General features: G+C 38.7%; 1 protein-coding gene across 10 annotated transcripts in view; it reads right to left on the reverse strand.

Moving 5' to 3' along the window:
* Positions 1–81: 81 nt before the first annotated feature.
* TRPM1 (transient receptor potential cation channel subfamily M member 1) overlaps positions 82–24,926 on the reverse strand; it is a 91,458-nt gene continuing 66,613 nt past the window's right edge. For 4 of the 10 annotated variants that reach the window (XM_048317655.1, XM_048317656.1, XM_048317647.1 and 1 more), the window contains 14 exons: positions 24,586–24,726; positions 23,945–23,974; positions 21,161–21,450; positions 20,389–20,617; positions 18,801–18,923; positions 18,330–18,461; positions 16,198–16,326; positions 15,622–15,873; positions 14,873–15,065; positions 11,712–11,732; positions 9,957–10,101; positions 7,664–7,863; positions 6,409–6,541; positions 82–4,548 (listed from right to left, as the gene is read on the reverse strand). In XM_048317655.1, the coding sequence (XP_048173612.1) occupies positions 3,285–4,548; positions 6,409–6,541; positions 7,664–7,863; positions 9,957–10,101; positions 11,712–11,732; positions 14,873–15,065; positions 15,622–15,873; positions 16,198–16,326; positions 18,330–18,461; positions 18,801–18,923; positions 20,389–20,617; positions 21,161–21,450; positions 23,945–23,974; positions 24,586–24,726 (3,282 nt within the window). In that variant the 3' untranslated portion in view covers positions 82–3,284. The remainder of the gene's footprint in view (positions 4,549–6,408; positions 6,542–7,663; positions 7,864–9,956; positions 10,102–11,711; positions 11,733–14,872; positions 15,066–15,621; positions 15,874–16,197; positions 16,327–18,329; positions 18,462–18,800; positions 18,924–20,388; positions 20,618–21,160; positions 21,451–23,944; positions 23,975–24,585; positions 24,727–24,926) is intronic. The other 6 variants (XM_048317648.1, XM_048317652.1, XM_048317651.1 and 3 more) reach the window with 3 other exon arrangements.

Below are 24,926 nucleotides of genomic sequence, written 5' to 3' on the forward strand. Positions count from 1 at the left end.
TTTATTTTTATTTTGCCAAAGATGATAGTCAAGTACAGAACCTTGGAAAGCATCCAAATAAGCAGCATGGAAAAACCATAGTTGGAAGGTTTTCAATGGCTACTTTAATGGATTAGTAAATAATATGGAAAATGGACTTTCTTGGCTCTCAGGTATTGAAATCCAGCTTCTAAAATGGACAGAGTGACTCTGCAACACGAGAGGCTTGTGAGTGCAAAGTTAAGCTAGTCCCTGAATGATGCAATGTAAAAAGGGGTAATTCATGGAATCAGGTGGTAGGGTTATGAACCTGCCTTTGTCAATATGACAATTAGTCACCATGTTGAAAACATTTGCCTTGAGGGAAAGGGAAATGTCTGTATTACAAGATACTGTAAGATGAACAAATTTAAATTACCTCAGTGTAATATCTCTGCACAGAGATAGCCTTAGAGTATACACCCTTTCAGCTTGACCTGCTGCAGTATAGGTCAAGCACATAATAAATCATGGCAATGGAATTCATGGTGACACTGCTGTGAAGTCACCCCATGCTTAGCAGTAAAGGGGGACACATCTTCCTGAAAAGCAGCATTAAACATGCCCCTTCAGAAATGCAAATTCTCTGCCTGCATCTTTTCAGCCAGTATTCAAGAAAGCATGGAGGCAGACATGCAAATGGATTGGTCATTATTCTGCTTAGTGAGCTCCAAATCTATTATTGATCTTCTATGCACATAGAAAGCCATATTTAAATCTTATTAAAATGGCCGTTTGTCTAAAATGACTCTGCCAAAGCCAGAGTGTGCTTACTTCACATTTAATGGCAGAGAGGTTGTCATTCAGTTCATGCTGTGTGAGAGCACAGAAAATATTCAAACCTCTTAAAAATCATCCCTGTATAGAAAATTTTATGGAAAATTACTGGCAAATGTTAAGAAAGAAACTTTGCTTTAGAAAATGTTCAGTCCATGCACTGCATAAGAAGAAACAGATTAGTGAAGTGTTTTGACATTATAGAGAAAAAATTGTTATACTGAATTAATCTGCCATATTTTTCATGTGTTTCTTTATAAATATTTTTACACAAAGGAAGTATATAAATACAAAGGAAAAATGTTTTCGTTTGAAATCTACATGCTATCACATATATTTTCAATGTAAATACTAAAAAAATTAGGTGGTCAAAAGCATGATTAACACACATTTTATAAAGACAATGTAACAAGAGGTATGCAACACACTGTATTCCATTCCACAATGCGTACTGCTTGTTTAGCACAGTGCTGAAAAGCTGCATCCCTCTGTGTTTGTTAATGACTCCATTTCTGGTGAATGTGCAGGCAAACAATAAAAAGGCATTGGCAAACTGGAGGCTATTTTAACCACATTGACACAATGGCTATGTAGTTGCACAGAATGGTAACACAGAAGTAAACATGGAAGTGAAACAATTTCAAATGTCATTCTGTTTTTACAAAATGTCAAGTTCCCTAAAGCTGAAGAAAACAAGCAAAATGTCAACACTGCTCCAACAGCAGGGAAACCAGTAAACCTGCTAGTAGAACCAAGATAGCAAAATTCCAAAGGAAATGATGACTGAACTTTGTGGAATGTCTATGCACTTTCCACAATCATTCAGTTTGGTAACAATACTTCAGGGTATAAGTATGGATGGAGTATGAAAATATAATGCAAACAATAAAAATCAGATACCATTAATGCATTTGTATAGTCTTCCATCAATCTCTGCATTTCAAAATGCTGTAAGCATCATTGTCAAGGAGGACATTGACACCTGCACTGTGGGGCTGACAGTGAGTGAAAAAAGAAATGTCTTTACAAACTAGTGCATGAATGAGTCCTGACAGGTAATGAGTTAAGCATAAAGCTTTGACCAATATTCTGTGAACAAGTAACATGCCTTTAACTCATTTTCAAAATGATCTGCTCCATGGTAAGCATCCCCTGCAAAGACAGGTGCTGAATATTTGGGAAATCAAAGTTCCTAAAACTTAACAGGGAGGAACGAGGCAAGTAACACTCTGCTATTATGAAGAAAATCATCAAAACCTAGGCCTTCAAATGCCACTGCTGAGACACGTGCTCTGGGTAAATCTAACTACTGATGTTGATTTCCAGCATTAGTCCTCAAAACACTTTTGCTGTAGAGACTTTGTTTCCCCTCTGACATTTGTTTTTGAAATTTACTCAAGAAAACATACAGAATTTCTATTCTCAGCTGGAAAATTTATATTTTGTTTAGATGGACTTGTAGAAACTGTTCCTTGTTCCTCATGAGTTATAATGAAACTGCAAAACAAAAGATGAATTTGTCACAGTAGATTTGCTTCAAGCAAAGATTGGTTGTATTTTTATTTCACCTGATCAGAACACCTTTCCTGTTTTGTTTTCCCTTGCAGGCATTTAAGAAAAGCCACAATCTTATTCAAAGTCTACATGGACTTCTATTGTAATCCTTATTTATACAAAACACTAATGCAGATTTCAATTATTAAAATCTCCATGTACTTGATATTCTTAGAATCTTCCTAAACATTTTGAAACAATGATCACTGTTTTTCAACAGTTTAAGGCTGTCAGCATGCTTTGGGTTGGGGACAGATGTGATTCTGAAAGCAAGATTATGCCACTGAAGTTCAAGGACAGGTTAAGAATATGTCTACACATGGCTTTCCAGGTCAGATTTCTCCAAACACAACTGTATTTTGCCACTCTGACCTCTTTTAGTGGATGAAAACTGCTATGTTGTGCCATTCTGAAAGAGAAGCTAAGCAGTATGCATGAAATCAGAAGTGAAAGAGGGGACGGCATAATTTTTCCCTGCCTCCAACAATTTTGTTTTGATCTGAAAAACACCATGGCCACAAAGAAACCAGCTGCCAAACTAAGGATAAAACTAAGGCTGGTTAAAAATTTGTTCAGTTTGAGAAGTCTTCTGATAAAATTATTACATTATAACATTGTTCTTCCTCTAAGAGCTTTTATAAAGAGCTTGTCAGTAAATGAGCTTATGAGGGAGGCTGAAATGGAACAAATGAAGATCTATATAGTCAGCAACTGTGGACTGTACCTACTTTTTATCTGCCCCTGAGAGAACATCTCCCTTTCACCCAACCCAGCAAGCATTTATTTAAGAACAGAACATGTATCTATTAAGTTTAAAAGAAGAGAAACACATATATCCAAAATTCTTCTTTAGAAATTAATTTTAAAAACCCTAATTTGTTCAATTAGTCATGCTGCTTTCTCGACTGTTGGTAAAACAGGGGCCATAAGCCACTTTAACATTCAGTTTCTGTAGATGCATTTTCTTGCCTAGTTTTCTGTTCTTCTGTTGTGCTGCCAAATGCTACCACCAAATTAGTTACACTGCTGGCATGTCCTGGTCTATTTAATTTGTCCTTCACAGACTTGGCTTTCCGGGAATGGCTGTGCAAACTCTTGGAGCGTACTGACGGGAACCCAGAAGTCCTTTCTGCCTTTACTGACAGCAAATTCTCCTTCTCGGCTTTGACAGTGGCAGGCATAGAGGTGTAAGAGGCACTCATACCTGCTTCACCAACGTTACTATCGTCATCTGTGTCTGTCTGCTTCTCCTCAGCTTGCCTTTCTGCTTCAGAGATCAAGCCGAGGTATTCTGGAGGACGCTCTTGAGAAAGCTGCTGCTCAACTTCGTATTTCCACTCCGTGGCCCACTGTTCAACTGCAGAAGGGCACACCTGATCCATAATGGTACTATACTCCGAGGTCCAGTTGTTAACTCCTCCAACCAGCTTTCTACCTTGTGCAAATATAAAGCTCCTTGACTTCATCATAGTGGTTTGACAAGCACTGAAAGTTTCAGGAGGAAAATAGCGCATTGCTTTGGATTTGTCCAAGGGATAAGAGATGGTTGCTTCTAACTTGGTACGTTCTACTTTTAACTGAGTGTTCTGAAAATCTGACCCTGCTACTGACTGACTGTTTGTTACAGCATTCATCTGGTTTACACTTTGAGGAATCATTCCATCACTACTGAAAACCCCCTTCTTTTCACTCCCCAAACCACCTGAACCAGAATGGGTTCTGGAAACATTCTGTGCAATTTCTGATGTAGATTTACTGTGATCTGCTGTGGTGACTGCATTAGCACTCGAGGTATGGAGTCCAGCTTGGTGTTCTGGAACCAGCATCCTTGGGTCTGTTCCATCTTCTTTGGTACCAATAGAATGGGCTTTTTTACGCATGGCTGGCGACATAGGTGTGGTGCTGTCATCATAGGTCAGCTCATCGCCACTGATGTGATATTTGGACATGCTGTAACCATCAGAGCTGTTCACACTGCTCTGTCTCAGGAGATAAGCAGCATCACACTCTGACGACGCCCACGAGCGTGTGTACGTCAGCTCTGATTTGTCGATGCCTGCCAGCTTCTCCAGAGCGTTCACCATCCGACCAGAGAGCTCTTCCAGCTGAGAGAGCCGAAGGTCGACTGTCTGGAGAGAAGCTTTCATAAAATGTTCTCTTTCATTCACTTCTTCCAGCCTCATTGACATATTTTCAACTCTGTGGGGTATAAAAGAGGAAGCAGAGACCAGAACCTGTAGAATGGTGTAGTAACCCATTACAGGCACCCAGCTCCCGATTTCTTCCTAAGGCAGAGTTTTGTGGTGTGTATCATGCCTTGTTCTTTTTTCTTATGTGTAGCATCAAAAGCACAAGCATTTTCTTGTTATCTATGCTTTCCATACACCATATTAGAGTGGTATTTGAACTCTGCCCTTATATTCATGGCAGGAGAGTCTCTAGGGACAGACTACTATTAACATTTCTCTGTGTGCCACCCACTGTGTGCTCAGTTTTTCTCTTTCACTGTGAAACATCAAATTAATTACATGAAAAGTACTTTCTAGTGACATGTTCACAGGGTGACTTAAAATAGCATCAAAGCATGTTGTAAAACAGGTTTTGCAGATGTATGAGAGAGAAACATATACTGGTGTTGATGGGATTGCTTTAGCTCTTGAACTGCCTTTCTACTATGTATCAGCTGAAAGGAGTAGAACTATTGTCTAGTTCAATTTAAATAATACTTTTTCCATTTTCTTCTTATCATTTATATCATAATGGATGTGATGGCACTAGAAAAATGCATATAAAAGTAATTAATTGGAATGTGGCTTAGAGATCATGTACTAGTAACTCTACTGTGGAAATTAAATTAACGTTTTTTTGCTCTCACACACAAAAGATGACGAAGCATCTCGAGCAAAAAGCCATGAGAAATAAGCAAATCTGCCTTGTGGCCATAGACCATAGTGAATCAGTGAGGCTTATCAGCCCTGCTTTATTCTCTGCCACAATACCTAGGATTTTGACAAATTGCCATGCATAACCAGTGTGATAGAAACTACTCGAATACATGTAGCAGGTTTAATTTACTTCTCTATTCTCAAATTTCAAATATAATAATGCAAGATGTTCAGGGCCTCTCTCAAGAGAAAAAGGTTTATCTATTAAAGAATTATATGGCTCACAGAGCTAATTCATAACAAATGTTAAAATGAAGATACATACAGATATATAGATAAATATGTACATGGAGTACTTAATCAACAAAATACTATGAGGTAGCTTTAGGTGAAAGAGTGTTTAAAATGTGTTTAATTTTTATTCCAGGGAGAATTTTTCTTCATTTCAAGGAAGTGACAGAAGACCCCATCTCTTGACTGACTTACTACTCTTGACAGAACAGGCAGAGCCTTTGAGAACAGTCCTGCCAAGTGACCTGGTAAAAAAGGCTGCTGCCATTAGCACTGTGTGCATACACAGCAATATGCAAACATTACCTAGTCCTCAGAATAGCATAATGATTTATATGTGAATATCCCCCATTTTTTAAATGGAGAAGTTCATACTGAAAAGCTAAATGCCTTGTTCAAAGCCTGCAAGAGTATCTCTGGCAGAGATTAAAATTCAGCAGTTATGAGTGCCAGATCCTAATGTAAACCACAGGTCCAAGGGAAGAACCCTCAGTGCTTTTGTCATTAAGCTTCATCAAGTTTCTCATGGTTGGATGAACTGTTGGAAACTCAACAAGCAGCAATTTGCTCAAATGGATAAAAAGTGCAACTGTGACCCTCAGATGAATGAGTGGTATAAAATTAATCATGAGCAAAAATGTTCTTATAACAAAGCTACCCAAACCAGCAGATTTAGTGACATAACAGAAGTAACAAAATGTTTGCTCTTGTGAGAGATGCACCTGCTCAGATAGTTATTTGGGATTCAGATCAGCTTCTGAGTTGGTGGTGGTTTTCTTCAAGATCAAAATCTTTTGTATTTTAACTCAACCGTGGTTATAAAGAAGATATTAAAAAGACTGTTCCCAAAAAATGGTGTGGATTTTTTTGTTACAATAGGTACCTTTCAGAGGTAACTCTGATGCGTTCATCATTAGATGACTGCTGCTCATCCTCTTTCTCCTGGAAGTATTCTTCTACACACTGCTCTTCAAACTCATACAGTTTTTTTAGCTCTTCATCATTCAGAAATAACTCTACGCAAAAGAGAAGAACAAAAGAGGAGTTTCCTTTTTCTGAACTTCTGGCAGTCAATTTAAATCCAATTTAGCAGTTTATTTTGGACATGGACATATTGCAGATTCTACTCCTGCACTAACTGAACAGATGATTTTTTTAAACAGGCAATGAGCATTTAGCTAAGGATGGGCAGAGCTGTGAAGGCAATGGAATGCATTATGACCATCCTCTGCTTCCACGGCCATCCACGTGGGGCTCTATGTTCTGAATGACTTTGGTACTATTTAACAGCTCTGCATTAAACTGACCAGATTTTACAAGATAAAGACCTGGGCAATCTCTGCCAGTTTGACTTTCCTTCATTCAACTGTTGTTCTTAAAAGGATGCCAGTTATAGGCACCAGATAAACTCAATCGATTGTTCACAGATATTCTTTGGATAAGATGTTAAGAAATTTATAATCACATAAGAAAAATCCAAGGGGAATATAAGCTTTCGGGAACAATTCATCCTTTATCTGGATTTGTCTCTTTGCATTTGGAAGGAGCATTACATTTCCTTTTTTCCTTTTCCTTTTTCCTATCGTGCAAATATGTTTGCAATGTAGAAATGGAGGAATAATTGTGAGCATCTGATTATTTCCATGAGGCATATAATGAAACTAATAACTAACAGTTTCAGAGTATATTAGGAGAAGAATCCTCACAGTTTCCCTGTGAATTGACAGATAAATCTCTAAATGATAGGGAGGATACTCTTAGTCACAGATTGCTCACAATCACAGAGCTGACACTATAGCTGACATTTGGAACTGTGATCCCTTCTTCTAAAACTCCTATTTGCCCATCCCAACACATGGACTTCACTAGAACTTGGTAGAGCCCTGGATTGCGTAGACACCATCTCACTGTTTCAAGAAAGCATGTTACAGGAGGTTTTCATTAGCATCAGAGAGGTGTGGGTTCTCAGGCACCCACAGAGCCCAAGAGCTGTTAACTTTATACAAATATTGGCCCATACTGTCTTCTGCAAATACACTTGATGCTCAAGGTGAATAAAACTGTTCAGTGTTGTAGAAGCTGCTGCTTTCTGCTAATATGGTGCAAAGGGCTCAATTTAGAGAAGATTTCTTGCATACTCAGTCCCCTGTCACGCTCGTCCTGGTCTCCATCACCCTTCTTGCAGCGGCAGCAGATCCGCCTGATGATTATGTAGATGTGGCTGAAGATAATCATTGGTGGTGGCAGGACAGGTCTGTCATGGAATGTCATGATCAGCTGGTATCGCTGGAACTTCCAGACTTGGTTGGATATTGATTTTACCTCAAAGAAGGTATTGCTGAAAGGAAACATAGGTACAGTTTCTATGTGGTCCCTAATCTTACTTATCATTGAGCAAGTACTATGCTGAAAAAAGCAGGTGCTAAATAACCTCATGGAGCCACATGAATTGCTTGGTTCAGCTCTTTGTTGGTGCTACTGAACTAAGGATTAAATTGATCTCATGATTTCACTACTCCTTTTGAAGGTAGCAAACAGAAGGTGCTCTGCATCCCTCAGGCACCACTCAGAACAGTCCTCCTCTCAGACAGCTCCTACTGTACAAATCCCTTAGGTGCTAGTGAAAAGAAATTCACACGATTTATGCATCACATAATTAGTATTTAGGGGCTTGGTTATAAACCATTTCTTTTAACACATGCCAGTATTTGATGCTACACAAAGTATTAAATCCATGGAAAGTATTTTGTATGCTAAACTCAGAAGCTTCACATAGTTTGCCTTTAATATGCTAATCAGCTTGACCTACATAGAAGACTTTTCAAGTTTTCACAAAGTGTCCTAAATTCAAACTTTACTCCCTCAAACTTCTGATTTGAAAATATGGTGCATATTCTTGTAAAGAAATTTATTCTTAGAAGCTTCATCATTTTACAGCAAAGTAAGGTGTGTTTTAAAGATGTTTAATTTTGAAATCCAGTTGATATGAAATGATAGAATTCAATCCAGAGATAACAATAGTCACAGTTATGAAATACCAACTAAGAGAAAGCAGACTTGATAGTCTGTCTTAGAAAAGGCTTTTCAAGTTATTTTTAAAGCATCTTCAGACAGCTCACTCCACTTCTATGATGGTGATGATACTGCAACTTCCTTTTTATATTTTTTGTCCACTTATTTCCTAACTTTATGTGCTTTAGAATATCTACATTCATAAAACCAGTTAAAACATGTCTTTGACTCCTGTGTACACATAGCTTTTGCTTTCTTTAGGTTAAGTATATATGAGACTATTTACCAATAATAAATAACAATCTGCCTACATTCCATGTCTCCTTTATAGCAGGAATTGCCCAGCTAGATCTCAACCCCTTGCAAGCAGGCTGGGATGGCAGGAGTTAACAGCATGACCTACTTCCCAAACTGCTGATTCCTTGGTCCTTCAGCCAATAATAGCTACCATTATAAGATTCTTCCCCTTCTCCCCAGCTATGTGACTGGCATTTGAGTACTTTAAATTCATGACCTTTTAAGCTACATACATCAAATGAAAGACAGGCTTTGTGAGCTGCAGATTTCTGGGCACACAAAGTACTATTTTTGCATTTGTGACACAAGCTACCTACGCCAACAAGCCCTCCAACACTCCAAGTGTGAAGGCAACAAAAATGGATCACCTTCTTTTCTCAGGTGTTCTGTTCAGAAAGTATTGCCAGCAAGTAGATACTCTTTTTTTTGAATCCCTACACCATGAGAAGAAAAGCATGCAACCTAAGTGCAGGTAGGAAGAACAAGCAGCAGAAGTTTATTTAGTTTTGCTCCAGATAAATCCGAATACAGCTATGTGCATACTGCATGTTGCTTGGATTGGCCACAGACCTTGGCAACACATAGCCATCCTTCTTTTTGGTTCAAGGCAATACAGACTATTCTTTTGGGTTGTGAAAGAACTCTCCAAGGCCCTAATTTCTTTTTTTAAATGGAAAACAAAACAAGAAGAAAAAAAAAGAAAAAGAAGCCAGATGATGTAGTGGAAATGCCTCCTGCTTTTGATGTTCAGAGTTTTTTTCTGCTGTTCTCCTGCAGCGTTGTGACTGCCAGTGGCTACACAGGTTTCTGTCAGGGGTGTGCCAGGTTTCATGGATCCTGTTTCTCATCTTTCCAGAGCAACCTTGAGGCCTGTCACTCTCCATTAAAAGGTAATTGGAAGTAGCCAGGTTCTCCCACATACACTGCTGCAGTTGCTGGCAAATTCAAAGCCACCTTTCCTCACTCTTCTCCAGGGTACACCCTGTTGCCAGTATTTGCCAGTCACATTCACAGAATAATGAGATTCTGAGAGTGAATGCAAACCCTTACAAAATCAGTTGATGGGCTCCCACAGAAACTTTATCTCAACAATAAGACAAAGATACATGATCATTTACATACTTGAAGACAGCAATTAGCAGGTTTACCAACAGGATATTTGCCACCAAAAGGTAACAGGCCATAATAGCAGGAGTGAGCCAGGCCCCTGGGATGCACGGAGGGAGGCGTTTACCATCATCATCGTAAAGATTGTCCCCACAAGGAGCTGAAGGAAAAACAGGAAAGATATTTTTCACAAATTGCCTGATACTTAAAAATACTATTCATATTTATTTAATGATGGCACATGCATAAACGTTGCCAAATTTTGTCAGTTTATTTCCAGGAGCAACTATGTATTATTTCTACTTCAAATTCTGCTTCTAACTACATTTCCCATATTAGTGAACAGAGAGGCAACTCCTTACTGTACAGCATGGCTTTCTTTTCACATTCCCAGGGATTTTCTTTTTCTCACAGTAATAGTCTAAGACAAGATCTTAATGTGTATACAGACATATTAATAGTGGAATTAAAACCAAATTCTTTAATCAAGCCTGTGAGCATACCTTGCCAAATACATAAAAGCATTGCCTTAGTGGTACCAGATTGCTGAGTATAAATTCAACCTTTATGAGGGCCCAGGGTATTGAAGAGGTCTTTAATGGCCCTGATTAGCTTCACTGGGGGTTTACACCTATGGCCCCTCTGCACACCTGTCCCTGCCTGAGCTATGTTTTACCCCTGCCTCCAGGATGGACCTTGGACCAGTGTTAGTCCCATAGATGGACCCTTCTGTCTCCGGCTGTGTATCTTTTTGCCCCTTACTGGACTCCCTAGATGGATCCCAGACTATTACTTGACCTGTCTGGGGTTGTTAATGTTACCAGCAGGTTAATGCTACCAAAAAGATAAAATTATAAAATGAAAATTATAACAGCAAAATAAGACTAGTGAGAATGGGACAAAAGTTGATAATATAGATCAAACCAATATAAAATAATTGCCTGAAGTAATTCTAAGAATACATAGGTTGTCTCGGGTAAGAGCTGTCTTGGAGATGGGTAAATGCAGCAAGTTTGTTCTGTCTGAAAGTGCAGTGCCAATGTACGTGATTTCAAATACAAGGCTAACTTTTGGAACCCTTTTGTAGCAGGTAAAGTTTTTGTCAACCACAGGTTCTTTAGCTGTAATCTTAGCAAATGTGAAGTCTGACAGAGGCTCATTACAGATTTAGTTATGTGACTAGAAAACCCAGTATTTTTAAACGTTTTGCAAAAAAACCCAATGCTTCAACCTCGCTTGAAAAATACTTCAAATTCTTTGAAAGCAGACTAAGCTTATTTACTGAGGTCTCAAAGAGATATTTGGACTGTAATTAATAACATTTATTTTACTTGCTTTTCAAATATCAGACCTACATTTTTTCCTGGTTTTCCTATGAAAAGTATAGCAGGAAAGTTAAGCGATTCCTAATTTTATTCAAATGGACCAATGAAAGTACTGCCAAAACCACAGTAATATTGTATCTAGGTAATCAAAGGGAATTATACAATGCCACTTATGCATCATAATTTAAAAAAACCCAATTATTTTACTGTTGGTGTACTAGAAACAAGTCTTAGCAACTACTTAAGCTCAGTTAAAACTTCTGATCTGCATTTTGTATTAAAATATTTTTTCTCTGCTTATTTTCAAATGAAACTATTACAGTAGAAAAACAAGATTCACACCTGAATACTGGATGAGTGCTGTAATTAAAATATTAGTAACTAGTCAAGAAAGAGATTAATGAACATAGCTAAATGAGATAATCAGCTCTCCACAGAAACTTACGATTGATTTCCATGGCATAGACTGAACATCATTCCAAAGGAAAGGAATAGAAAAGGAGGCAGGGAGAGAAAAAAGAAAACAATATAATAATAAAGAAACGGAACCCAAAAAAGACGATTGGAAATACAGTTCTGCTGCCAAGAAAAGATAAGCAACTCAAATGTCAGAACAGTAGAGACATACGCTGAGAAAAAACATCTTTGTTAAAAATGCATTGCATTCTGCAATTTCCTTTTCATGCTGTTTTCCCCAAATGTTACATATGGCAGCAAACTAATGATAATAATATATCACAAAATGCTTCTGGCAGATGATCATTTAAATATACGTGGTATTTCTGGCGAGTAAACAAAACCGGCGTGGTTCACCATGAACACGAAGCAACTCAAAATTATCACACAAAAATCATTCTTTTAGCTATTATGGAAACATTTTCTCCTCTCTTTTCCCTTTTTTTTTTTTTTATAACCACCCTGGCTTGGAATCTGTCAGCTGTTTCCTTTGAATAGCTATGTTTCCATTAATAGGCATGCTATTGTACACTGCAGTAACATCAGTACCACTAATGCCCATTTTGACTACCAGTCCGGGCACTTGCTTGCCAATTCCTAAATGCTAAATCTTTGTATGAAAAATCACACCATTGAAAGAAATTCAACCAGGCTTCTCTATTGTTTAAGAATATGATTCTGTTGAGTACTAGATGCTGATAACTTCTTCTTTGTGCATGTTTTCTAAACAGAATGAAGCACACAAGAGCTTCCTGGGGTGCATTAGGAAAAGCGTTACCAGCAAATTAAGGGAGGTAGTTATTCCCCTCTACTCAGCTCTGGTGAAACTGTATCTGGACTTGTGCGTCTGGTTCTGGGCTCCCCCACAGAAATCAGGCATGGACATACCAGAATACTCCAGTCATGGGCACAGAGGTCATTGGACTATCTGACAAATAAGACAAGACTGAGAAAGCTGGAATAATTTAGTCTGGAGAAGGTCAAGGAGATCTTACCAGTGTTATAAATACTTGATGTTGTGTGGGAGAAAAGAACACAGGGCCAGACTCTTCTCAGTGAAAGGAGAAGCAGCAGTGGGCAGTGGGCAAAAGTGGAAAGACGGGAAATGCCATTTAAACCGGGTTATCCAGAGAGGCTGCACAGTCTTCATCCTTCAAGATACTGTAAACATGACTGGACAGTCCCTAAGCAATCTGGGATAAATGTAATTTACCCTGTTTTGATCAGGAAAGTTCAAGTGTATGATCTTGAAAGGTGCCTTCCAAGCCCAGCAAATTTTGTGACTTGTGATCTCCAGATTACACCCTATCCTCAGAGAAGCAACTGAAAAAGTCCAACTACCTTCTACCAGAGGCACAGTTTGATGTAATACTTCTTCCATAAACTGTTTACACCCCTGGGCCTTGCCAAAGCCACACATTAGCACTTGAGTCAGCCCATAGCCATAGCCATCACTCCCCAGTGACTTCTGAGGCTGCTTTTGTGGTGTGTTTACAGAGAACCACGGACAGATTAGAGTAAAAATTTCTTGCTGAAAGCAAAAAGACCTTCAGGAGTCAGTCCATAGACTTCCACACAGGAGAAATGTACAGAACAATTCTAAGGCAGTGAGAAGAATGCCTTGCATAGCCAGAATTATTTTAATATTAAAACAACTCAAACTCACACACTTCCAAGTTAGTTTATGGTTAGGCTACTGACACAGCAAAGCTTCTGACCTGGGAAGGAGCAAGTAGATGAACTTGCACAATCAGAAAGCCTGAACCTTTTGTCCTGTGAATCCTTTGCACTGCTGAAGAAAGATTTCCAATTCAAAGCACGCTGAGTATATAACTGAAAAATGACTGGAAGCATGAGAGAAGCCTGGGACACCTCTTACACTAAAGAGATGGCTGGCAAGGTGTTAGTTTTGATTTATAAGGAAATCAAACTGTCTACACTGGCAAACATTCTTTGTTCAAACTGAAGTAGGATTTGAATGCACATAGTGAGATAAGGGATAGCCTGTTACAGTCACTTCTTCTCCATGGGAGAATTGTCCCACTTGTGAGCCAGGATAAGCTCAGGATCTTTCATGTGCACCAAAACTGCAGTATCAGACTGCAGATGACTGGCTTGACCTTTCATTTGTCAAGAGTATATTACTGTACCCTAAATTACATTAATGAAACAAGCGTTCATTTGGAAAACAAAGTTGATCTGATTGTACACTGTTCAGAAACAGACTAACGACACTTTATTCCTTTCTAAACAATTGAAATACACTTTAATGACATTTGGTATAAAAGCTTCTTGTGATGATGCATCTTTATGTTTTTGAACTTAGACCTCCAGGTTTTTCAGCCTTCCACTTCCCTACCTGTCAGTATATGCAGGTGACTGAAATAACACATACACAAAGCTAAAACAGCAGCTTGTATCATTTCAGATAAAGTGCAAACTACATGATACACACTAGAAGAGGCCAGCTGCACATTGGACTGTTGTACAAATTTCAAATATTAACACAAAATTAGCAGTAACAGGACAGTTTCCATCTCCTTTAAAATACCGACAGCTATTTTTTTAAACTAAGCAGGTTTTCTATAGGAAAGGCTATTTCCACATCCAAAGCTAATCAAGTGGAGCTGGCTTTTTTTGCTTTGTTTTCCCATAGGTGTAGAAAAGAACAACATGAATGATTCATGAAATGGAAACATTTCTGAAAGCAGACAGATGTATGACTGGGAGTAGAAATGTATGAGCTCACTGCCTGTGAGTTGGAGATGAAAGGATATGTGTATTTTAACCTCCTGCGCAAGGGATTTATTTCTTTTCCTCTTTTGTTGGAACTGACTCTTAGTAAACCTTTGGATGAAAAGAGCATTTCAGAATGATCTCTGTTGATCCCTGCAAGTAAACAGAACACTTAACACTGCCACACTCTTGGACCGGAGAATATTCCAGACTACATCGCTTTCTGTGTTAATTGAATTTGAATATAAACCAAGAGACCAGACATGCAGGTGGGGAACAGAATATTGTTCCGTCTCAGGTCTGCCACAAGAAAACAACAATATAATCATAAAGTGAAAACACTACTTCCAAATTAAAAACAGTCTTTAATTTGGATCTGATCATCTGCCTCAGAAACAGGAAACAGACTCTTACTATGAATTCTACTCTTACGGTCTATCTGGTCAGCGAACACCTCTCCGTAGATCATCCAGTAGGGCATGTAGAAGATGTTGCGAGCCAGTCTCCAGGAGGGTTCCTCGTCTGGGTGCAGGATAGCCTGGCGGGCTACTCCAAAGCTCATCAGAACCACAAGCATGATGACCACAAAGTACAGCATGTCAATCATCTGCATGGAGAGACCACAGAGAGGCTCTCAGCACCACCAGGGAGCACAGTGGTACCAGCAGGTCTGTCTGCCAGCATGCATTACAGCAAACAAGAAAATAGCAAGAGAGAATCTTTTTGACATTATTCTTTAAGGACTACTCATGAATTAAGCATACATACATACAAATGCAGAGAAAGCAGTTACTTAAAGGAATACCAGATTATATTTAAAAATACTTAAAATGCTAAAATCTTTGCTATCCCTGCTCTCCTTTGCATCAAACATGCTATGCTGTGCTTTCAGCACAGACCTCCTCTGTGGTTGCAAAGAAATGATACAATCATTGCTATACCATCTCCTGTGCACAGCAAATGGTTTTCTGGATGATCCTGCTGTATCTGCAATCTGTTGCATGAGTATAACATCTTGTGTGTGTGTGTGAAATTCACATGGCAACTTTTCACAGGCTTTATTCAGAGTCCTACTTGATGGAAAACCTCTTTTTAAACCAGAATGGAATTTAGTTTCCCATGGAGTTCTTAAAGACATAATTTATAGCAATTTAGGCACTAACCATCTTTCCAATCATCATGACGTAAGGTCCCAGATATTTGTTCACACCAAAGATATCTAGTACTCTAATGTACCAGAAAATGATATCTACGCAGTAAATCACTCTTCCATAACCCATGTAAGGCTGGTTCTGCAGGCGAAGAATCGCTCCTACGATAAATACTGAAATAGCCACCAGGTCAGTAATATTCCAGTATTCCTGGAGCCAAACTTTGACTTTTTGGCTCAACTTGCCAGGCTCTGACATCAGAATCTGAAACAAACAAACAAACAAACAAACATACAACAAAGAAATAATTAGAAAAAACTCCAAGTTACATTTTTGTAGTAATGGTCATGAAAAAAGACCAATCTTGTCATATTCAATAGGTATCTGAGGCCCCCTCCACTGTCAGCAAAATTTGTTTCTAGCAAAAATATTTTTAGTTATTAGTGTATTTTAGAATATGACACTTCTCTCTCCTGTATGGCTCCTCAATCCTGTGCACAAATCCATGCCATTATAATCTCTATGATCTCTTCAAATGAGCGAGCTTCTTTCTAAGGATTATGAGATGTTGGTATGGTCAGGCTTTACCTCTCTGACTTTCTCCAAAGCCAATGTCACAATGTAGGAGATGACAATCCATTCCTGGACTGATGGCCACCGTTCCATCCGCACCAAGATGATGTAATTAAATAACATCAAGTAACCAAGGTATGATATCTGCCAAAAAAGAAAAAAACCCTTTATGGACTCTAGATGACGGATCCTAGGATCCTTCCAAATTAGGCAACGTTCAATTACTCGAGATGACTTACACACACACACACAAAAAACCCCAGTCTCCACTAATCTCCATTACAAAGTCCTGGATTATTGGTGTAAGCCAATAGAGCTAACACTCAGTTTTCTATAACGACTGGTGTAAATGCCAAACTGGTGGTGCTGGTGTCTCCAAGCCGTACAGCAGCCTTTGGTGACCAGCCAAACTAAAAAATTCTGAGACCTTTGATATCCAGACTTAAGAAATCAAAAAGGATTCAATGACTTTGCAGGGAAAAAAAACCTGGAAGCAAAACAGTAACAAACCAGAAGATATTTCAGGGAGAAAGTGGAGTTTTCTAAAGAATGGAATATTCAGTGTGAAATGTTTATCCACCACTCAAGGCAGGTATAAGGCAGAACAGGGAGTAAAGCTTTGAGCAGCACTTGCCTGGAGGGGTAGGGAAAATAAAGAGCCATACATCCCACTTGCTTTCTCACTCTGTAATGATGTGGTTGAGCCCATCTAGGCGGAATACACTCTTCAGCTGAAGCCAGAGGCATACAAACTTCTTTTATCAGTCCCTCTTCCTACTCTTGTTACTTAAACCCATCTAGATGGACAGTAGGTTTGCAAGTGTTTTGGTTACTTTAAGTAGCTCCCAGTCTCAGGAACAAGTTTCTTGCTGAAGCCTAACTCAGTAAGAGCAGGGAAGGCTGCATCTGTTTCAGAGAAGAAACACCAGACAGAAGGCAGTCAAATGCTCTTAGCTGAGGGGCCTGATAATGCATGAAAGCAAAGCCCCCTTAGCTCTGTTCCCTAATAATTTTGCAAATAAGCACATTCATAGGAACCTGTGTGTTGAGGCTAAGTGTGAAATATTCAGCTGCTGAAGACCCTTACTTGCACAAGTAAAAATATTTCCTTCTCTGCAGGAAGCAGGCCTGCTGCAATGCCCTCCACACTGGCACAGCCATGGGCCTCCAGCAGCTAAAGGAATCATAGACGCTGTGGAACATATGATCTACACAGCTGAATTATCTCATTTGTTGAAAGAAGCAAAACCAGCAATTCCAAAGCATTCTAAACCAGGCCCTTTGTGCCTGGGGCTTTCTTAGTCTACTAAAATGTAATTTCTTTGCACTGTAACACCATGTTGAATATTTTTCTTTGAAATTAAATAGGAATTTCACTTTTAAATTATTAACTCAGGCAGCAGAAAGGGATCAATATATTGTTTTGTGATTAATATGTGCTAAAACTAAAAACCTACATATTATTATGACCTATCAGGTATCAGGCATCCTACTTTTGAACAGGTAAGAAACCGGTATCTCTTTTACAGGGGAAACACAAAATTTATGAGCAGTAGCACGAATATATATTCTGTTTTATTGTAACAGTTTAACACCAGATAATTCTTGATGCAATAAATCGAAAACTATATGCATGTCAAAAATAAGTATTTGACTCTAGATTGGTTTAATTGTTTTAATAAAAGTACCTATTAAGTCTTAGCAGACTGGGATCTGTGCTTCCATCTAGGCTGCACCCATCTGAGCAACAGGGCAAATGGTAAGCAGTGATACTACAGGGTTACTTCTTGGGTTCTAAAGGACATTTCAATGAAGAACAGGACCCAGGACCTTTAAAAAGCAGAAGAATCCAGCCTAGTTTGGATTGAGTGACTGGATTGTGGAGCTTGCACTTAGTTTGGTGTATCCCACACAGAGCCTCCTTCACAGCACACAGGAGCTTTAGAGGCTGACAACATAAGCTTCAGTTGTTCATTCTGTTTCACTGTCCACATTTTTCTCTAAATAAAGGGCGTGCTTTACTCATCAGGTTCCACGAAAGTCAGTAAAATATTTATTTATTTATTATATGGTTATTACTTTTTCACTGGAATCCTTTCAGTTTCACAGGTGTGAGAAAAACTATCAGTTTAACTATCATGACTTACTGTGTAGAACCAAAATTTTACGATAGGTGCATTATAGAACTCATAGATCTTTGTTCCAATTGGAAGGCTCTGTTGTTTTTTCTTTCCATTCTCTTCATCCCCTTTTCGGGAGCCTGTATCTGCATTTGCATCCTGGAAGACCAAAGTTGTCAGATTTCATCAATATACAGCAGTAAAAATAGTAACTTTTCCTCAACCACAGCCTCAGCCAAGTGTTAACTACGCAGGGATTCCCCTGAGCAACAGACCTCTTTAAAAGAGTATATAAATAGAATTCCATAAATTCATGGAACTACACAGACACTTCATGTGCTCTGAGAATCCAGTCTATGCACTCCAAACTTCTTCACTCATTTTATCCCACAGAGGCAGTTGAGATTTTAACCTGAGTGAGCTACAGCATAATCAGAAAAGTCAGAAAAATGAGCACTCTTGAGATATTAGAACTTTCTAATAATGTCCATTACTGACCGCATTTTCCTCCTCCTTTTCCTTGCCTTCCTCATTTTCTTTTGACGTCTGGTAGGAATAGTCATCATAACTCCGATACTCTAGGAAAAGGATGGTGGGAGGGAAGAGAATTCCCATTATAACCTGTAAACAAGAAAGAATTCAACTCAGTATTTGTTTACATTATGGATTTCATAACAAGGTAGGTCCCAAACCAAAATTTTCCTTTGTATAGTATTCAAGATATTCTGCCATCCTCAAGCCTAAAAAAAATGAGTAAGTACTTAAGAGGCAATGGCAATAAGGTATTGCATAAATATGTCACCCTGGAAAGCCTCCCATCTCCACAAATACTCTGCAATTAAGAAACTGTGCTCCAAAACTAGTGTGCAGAGAAATGTCATGGAATGGACACAGTGGCAGTTAGAAGAGGCCTTCAGGTTTGTTACTGGAGTTCATAGTTACTTCAGTCACCTACTATACTTAGTTTTAATAGTTAAAAAAACTATGAAAGGTAAAAGAATCTTTGCAGATTGCACTGGGAGAATTCTCTTACTATATGAGATTGCTTAGATACAGAAACACAAGCCAAAGCATAGAAAAGGAGCAGCTAAAAGAAGGCAGGTAATGAAACTAGAACAAACATCAGAAGGTTGATTAATTCATTGGAGAAAAGAAAGGAAAATTAAATAAACAGATTTAGAAAGTACCATGATGCAATGTGAAAGGCAAGACAATTGCCTGAAGATTTTAAACAGGTTTAAGAGGGAGATATGGAAAAGTGGAAATAAACTGAGAATGGCAGAGACAGTACAATGTGTATGTCAGCAAACTTGGGAATCTGACCTGGGAAGACAGATACAGCACTGTCAGTACGGGGGATTTAAGGAAATAAGGAGGTGAGCAGGATGGGCCTCCATATGGGTGACAGCAACTGCTTAACTCAACAAAGAAAGGATTATATTCACATAAAAACACACACAAGCAAACACTGCTCTGCTTTGTTAGCATTGACTCACTCGTGTTTCTCTTCTGTGAGAGCCCCCTCACATTACTTGTCTTTTTGTAAATCAAACAATTAGGAAATATTAAAATCAGTAAGGGAGACTGCATCATCAAATCACAGAAGCAGGAAATAAAAATCACATGGTTTCACACAATGCAATTGCACAGATTTCACTCTTTTCAACACTGAGTCTCAACAGTGTCTTCTGGTACGATATTAAGCAATATAAGAAGCATGTGTCCACATCTGGTTCATTTTATCTCTATTCCCATTGCATGGACCCCTAATGATATTTTTGCTTGTATCCCACTAACTTTTAATAGAAGGAGTATGTTCTCATTTAACAAATCTCATGCTTTATTGAAAGCTGCAACTTCTCTCTCAGTTTCCAGTCATGTTAAGTCTTTCATGGAGTTACATTTTCCTTTGTCATGGTGTAATGTTTCTCAGATATCCTGAGTTTGGAAACAAAAGAAATTAGCTTTAAAACAGGTATGTTCTTAAAACATCTCTAAGTAAGCCATTTTTTCTATGCAAACACTGTGTATAACAAAGTGGTCCATGCAACAAACTCTCTTTGGAAATGATGCAGAACAGAAATACCTTCAGGCCGGGGTTTTTCCGCATGCGCAGTCGCCCCATCCACATGTCTGTTAGGAGCATCTGGCTGCAGGTGTGAGCAATGAAGTCCCTGTGTTTAGCTGCCACAGCCAACTTCAGGCAGGTAGAATTACTCCAGTTTTTCAGTTCATAGGTCAGCAGTTTCATGGCAATCTGCTCATCATGTTTATAGGACTGATCCAAGAGTTCAACAGCCAGCTGGCCAAAATCTCTGGAAGATACAAGATAAGATCAGTGAAGTTTGACTTAGAAATCTGTTTGTTTTGGGGTTTTAGCTCTGTTGTTCACTGTGCATCATGTTTATCCACACACATGTATAGTGACAAGAAGAACTGATCTCAAGCTTGATCTGGGACAGTCTACAAAAGTTCCAAACAAACTGTTAGTGAACAGAGGGAATTCACTTAGACCAGTAACATCTTAAAGGCAGTTTAGATCTATCATCAGATATTCCTTAATTTGAGTTAAATTACTAAATTCTGAAAATAACTTTGTGAAATAAAACTATCTAGTTTTACAGAGAGAAGCTGAAGAAAGAATGCATTCTGTCTGAAAAAATGCAAGTCTTCTCCTTGCTAGCATTGCCTTCCTTGAGATCCCAAGACCATATTTTGCCTTGTCTATAGTTGGTAAATTGGCTCCAAATGGCACTCTGTGAAACTACATTCTAGAAATGAACTGCACTTAACTAGAAGTAACGCATCTCAGCAAGCTTGTATCAAATAGACATAAAATCTGCTCTCTGTCTACTAACTTTGAGTTGTTGTCCAGATCCTGAGAGATGTCATCCACCAGCTCACTCTCAGAAGACTCATGGGCCATAGACTTGTAGAGTTTACAAGCCACAAGTGCCTTGGCCATGGATTCCTCCCCTCGCTGCCAAAGGAAGAGGGCCATCTTCTGCCGTTTCATAAGCACAGCCCACACCATCAGCTCATGAAAGGGGTACTGAAAGCGGCTGACTTCTGGGTCATCCACATCAATATCAATCTCTTCCTCCTTTTTTTTCTTTTTCTTCTTCCCTTTGGTGGGAGGCTCATCATCCTGGGAAGAAAAGAAGAAAAATTATTCCCATCAGTTTCTAATAGCTCACCTGACAACAGCACCATGCACGGAACAAGTACTGAGAGGACACATTAATATTCCAAGTTCTAATTTGGTTTTGGTGTTTGCTACAATGAATGCAATAGGACAGAGCATGCACTGGGCAAGCACACACAGACTCATATTTATTCAGGGTGCTGTTTCTTGTACACATAATTACAAGTAACCCATCCTGGAAAAGTGCAGTAGAACCCCTTGGTACCGAAGGCATCCCTTCACACTGCATTGTAAACAGATCTCTACTGCATGTGGAATTGCACAGGCTGGTCTGCAACAAATTAATACTTAATTAATTCCTCTGCAGTGTCAGTGGGGCTTTAACAAAGCTGAATTCCCTATGGATAGGCTCCACTGTAATTTCTGATTCCATCTGTCTCTGTCTATTCCTGCAAAGCAGTGCTGCACATCTTACAGGTACTTTTCAGACTGACATGCAGGTCATGGCAACATGCAAAAGGCAAGGACAGGCACACAGCACCCTTAAGAACAGCAAGATACTAAAGAGAAGTCTTCACCTTGGAATAAGCAATCTCCTCTTATGTATGCAGTGCACACGGAAGGTACTAAGTATCCCATTTCTTAAAGGGATAGGGAGGATAGACCATTACTACAGGAACCAAGATGGAAGTAACTGAAGGGAAGTAGTAACAATGGAGCAGGATCCTGAAGGGAGAAAAGCCATGATTGGGAAAATTAGGGTTTAAAAAATGTAGGAAGAACATTGCATATATAAGTGTAGAGAGAACTCATCATCTTTGTAGATCTTGATTCGAGTCTCAGAAGCCGATTACAGGTAAAAGAAATTGCTATTTGACAAAATCAGTTCTTGTTCAAGCAAGCTCAGCATAATGCACTATGCATAATGCATTTTTCAACAAAATATGAACTTAAATCCAAATTCAGAGTTCAGCCTCCCACCCCAAGTTTCCAAAGATGACTCTTCAGCTCAGCAATTGAACATCTACTTCTTCAGCAGTTTTAAGAACTGCAAGTGGTGACCTCTGTCTTCTATGAAAAATTCAGGGGTCATTAATTGCACTAAGTATTGACCATCTCTGAAGCAGAGGACATAAAATCTCAGATGGAGGACCAAAAATTAGGTCCTCTACACACTAGGAAAATCAAATAAAAACAAACCCCTGTGTAAGACAGAAAGTGCTGAGGAGTCTAAACTTCTGTTTTAGAGCTGCTAACACTGGAAATGAAAAAAACCCAACCCAACCACATGGAGTCACAGCAATTTACTGACCACTTCAGCAAAGACATGTAAATGTTCTTTTAACTTTTTCTTTCTCTTGGAAGAAGGGCTCTACCTGCTGTCAAGTGGAAAGAACACTTCAGTCTGTACCACATAAAACATTTCTCACTGAAAGAAATAGGAAAATCAAAATGTGCTTTTGGAGAAGCACTGTGATCAATGCTGATCTAAAAGGGTCGCACCTCTGAGGGGGCTGAGCTTTTGGCCTTGAGCCAGCAGAAAAAAGGAAGCTAATCAGAGATATTAAACACAACCCCTTTCTGAGGTTCTCTACAGATTTTATCTGTTGAGAAAAAAGCTGTTTATCTGCCTGGGGAAATAAGGGCATTTATGTGTGGGTATGGTTCACATCAATTATAACAAGCAGCATGAACACCTACTGTGTTTGAGCACTATCACAACATTAATAAAATCCCACTTCCTAGAGAAATGCACCTGCCTCTTGGTGTCAGTGCTTTCCTGGTCTATAGTGATTTTATTTTTTCAGAAACAAAAGCAACTACCTCCAAAACAGAGTGAGTTTTTAGGCATCATCCCAGATTTGTTTCTGCTCAATTACGAATTTCTGCAGACACAAGCAATTGATGTAGGGGCTGGACCCAAAATTCTGGATCAGCCGCACTGTTTACAAAGCATGGTGCCATCACAGTAGCAAGGATGTTTTATAGTGGAGGACAGCATCTGACCACCTTAGTTTTCACTTCAGTTCAATGTTTACTCTATGCTAAAACATCGTTAAGCACAGAAATTGTTATTTCATGGTTAAAGGAGATTTCGCCACAAGTAGCACTGCTGGCTTACATTCTCTTTTCAATGGCATTAATGTATACACATGAACAATTAAACCTACGATACGTTCCAACATGAAGCGTGTTATTACGTAACAGTGCTAAAAATTGCCTGAAGACTATTAAGCAGAGCTTTAGGCAGTTCTAAAGATGCTATCCTAAGAAAACGGTCAGAAGTATTTCATACAATGTTTGCAAAATGGAATATTCTGTCTAGTTGAAATTTTCTGTAAATCACAGCAATAATGAAAAAGCTAAGACCAAGAACAGGCACACAGCACCCTTAAGAACAGCAAGATACTAAAGGGAGTCTTCACCTTGGAATAAGGAATCTTCAAAATGAAGAAATGTTTTGATAAAACCAGTATTTTTAATAAATAAAACTTACCTCCATCCCCAGTAGTTTAAGAGCTTTTGGCTGAATATGAAAAAATAGAAAAGAAAATCAGTTAGATGGGAGGAAAATTTGAAACACCAAACAATACCAAGCAAACCCATTTTCATTTACAAATGTACAGCATTTATTATGAAACTTACTGTTATAAATAATTGTACCAGTAATCCTGCAATTAGTTACTCTTCATTTTAACTGTATTTGCAGGAATGCAATGGGTTAGGAAATATCTATCCTGCACTCAAAGGAAAGATTTTTATTCAGACTGAAGAGTTAAGTTAATCATTTGATAAACAGTGCTTTGAGAATTAGAATCACCACACAGTCACAAAAGCTCAAAAAAAAAATAGTGCTTCTAAACACACCACAGTTAGAAAGACTTGGATTATAAACTACTGGAATAGGAGGAAATTCACCTCCAGATCAGTGTATTCACCACCTCCCGTCTCCTCACATCCTTTAACACAGATGTCTTACAACTTTCTTATATAACTTCACTCTTGGAGTTTCAACTTCTACCTTGCAGCATTTCTTTAGAATTTCATATGCAGTGTTTCACAAAAACAAAGGAAGAGAGTATTACTTATTTTTTACCATAAGCACAATGGCCATATCCAGAATGAACTCATTCTTACCCTCTTTGGTCCAAATAAATTATTATAAAGAGTCCGAAAACTTTTCCGAGTATAGTTGCAGCGATAGGCTCCACCCATGAGATATTCCAGGACAAGACCAATATCTATTAGGCTGATATGATAATCTGGTGGAAGATTTCCCTACAAAAAACCCCCCCCCACAACTTAATAAGGATTTAGGATAAGAAAACATAGACATAGGTTAAATTGCTCGGCTAGACATACGTCATAATTAAACTGGCATATGGGTATTATTTACAGCCACTGGGTTCAGTCTTTGAACATTTGTACAAAATCATTGGTAACTGATTCACATAATGAAAATTTTTGGGGTCACAGCT

This window comes from Corvus hawaiiensis, chromosome 13 (assembly GCF_020740725.1).
Source record: "Corvus hawaiiensis isolate bCorHaw1 chromosome 13, bCorHaw1.pri.cur, whole genome shotgun sequence".
NCBI classification, from domain to species: Eukaryota; Metazoa; Chordata; class Aves; order Passeriformes; family Corvidae; genus Corvus; species Corvus hawaiiensis.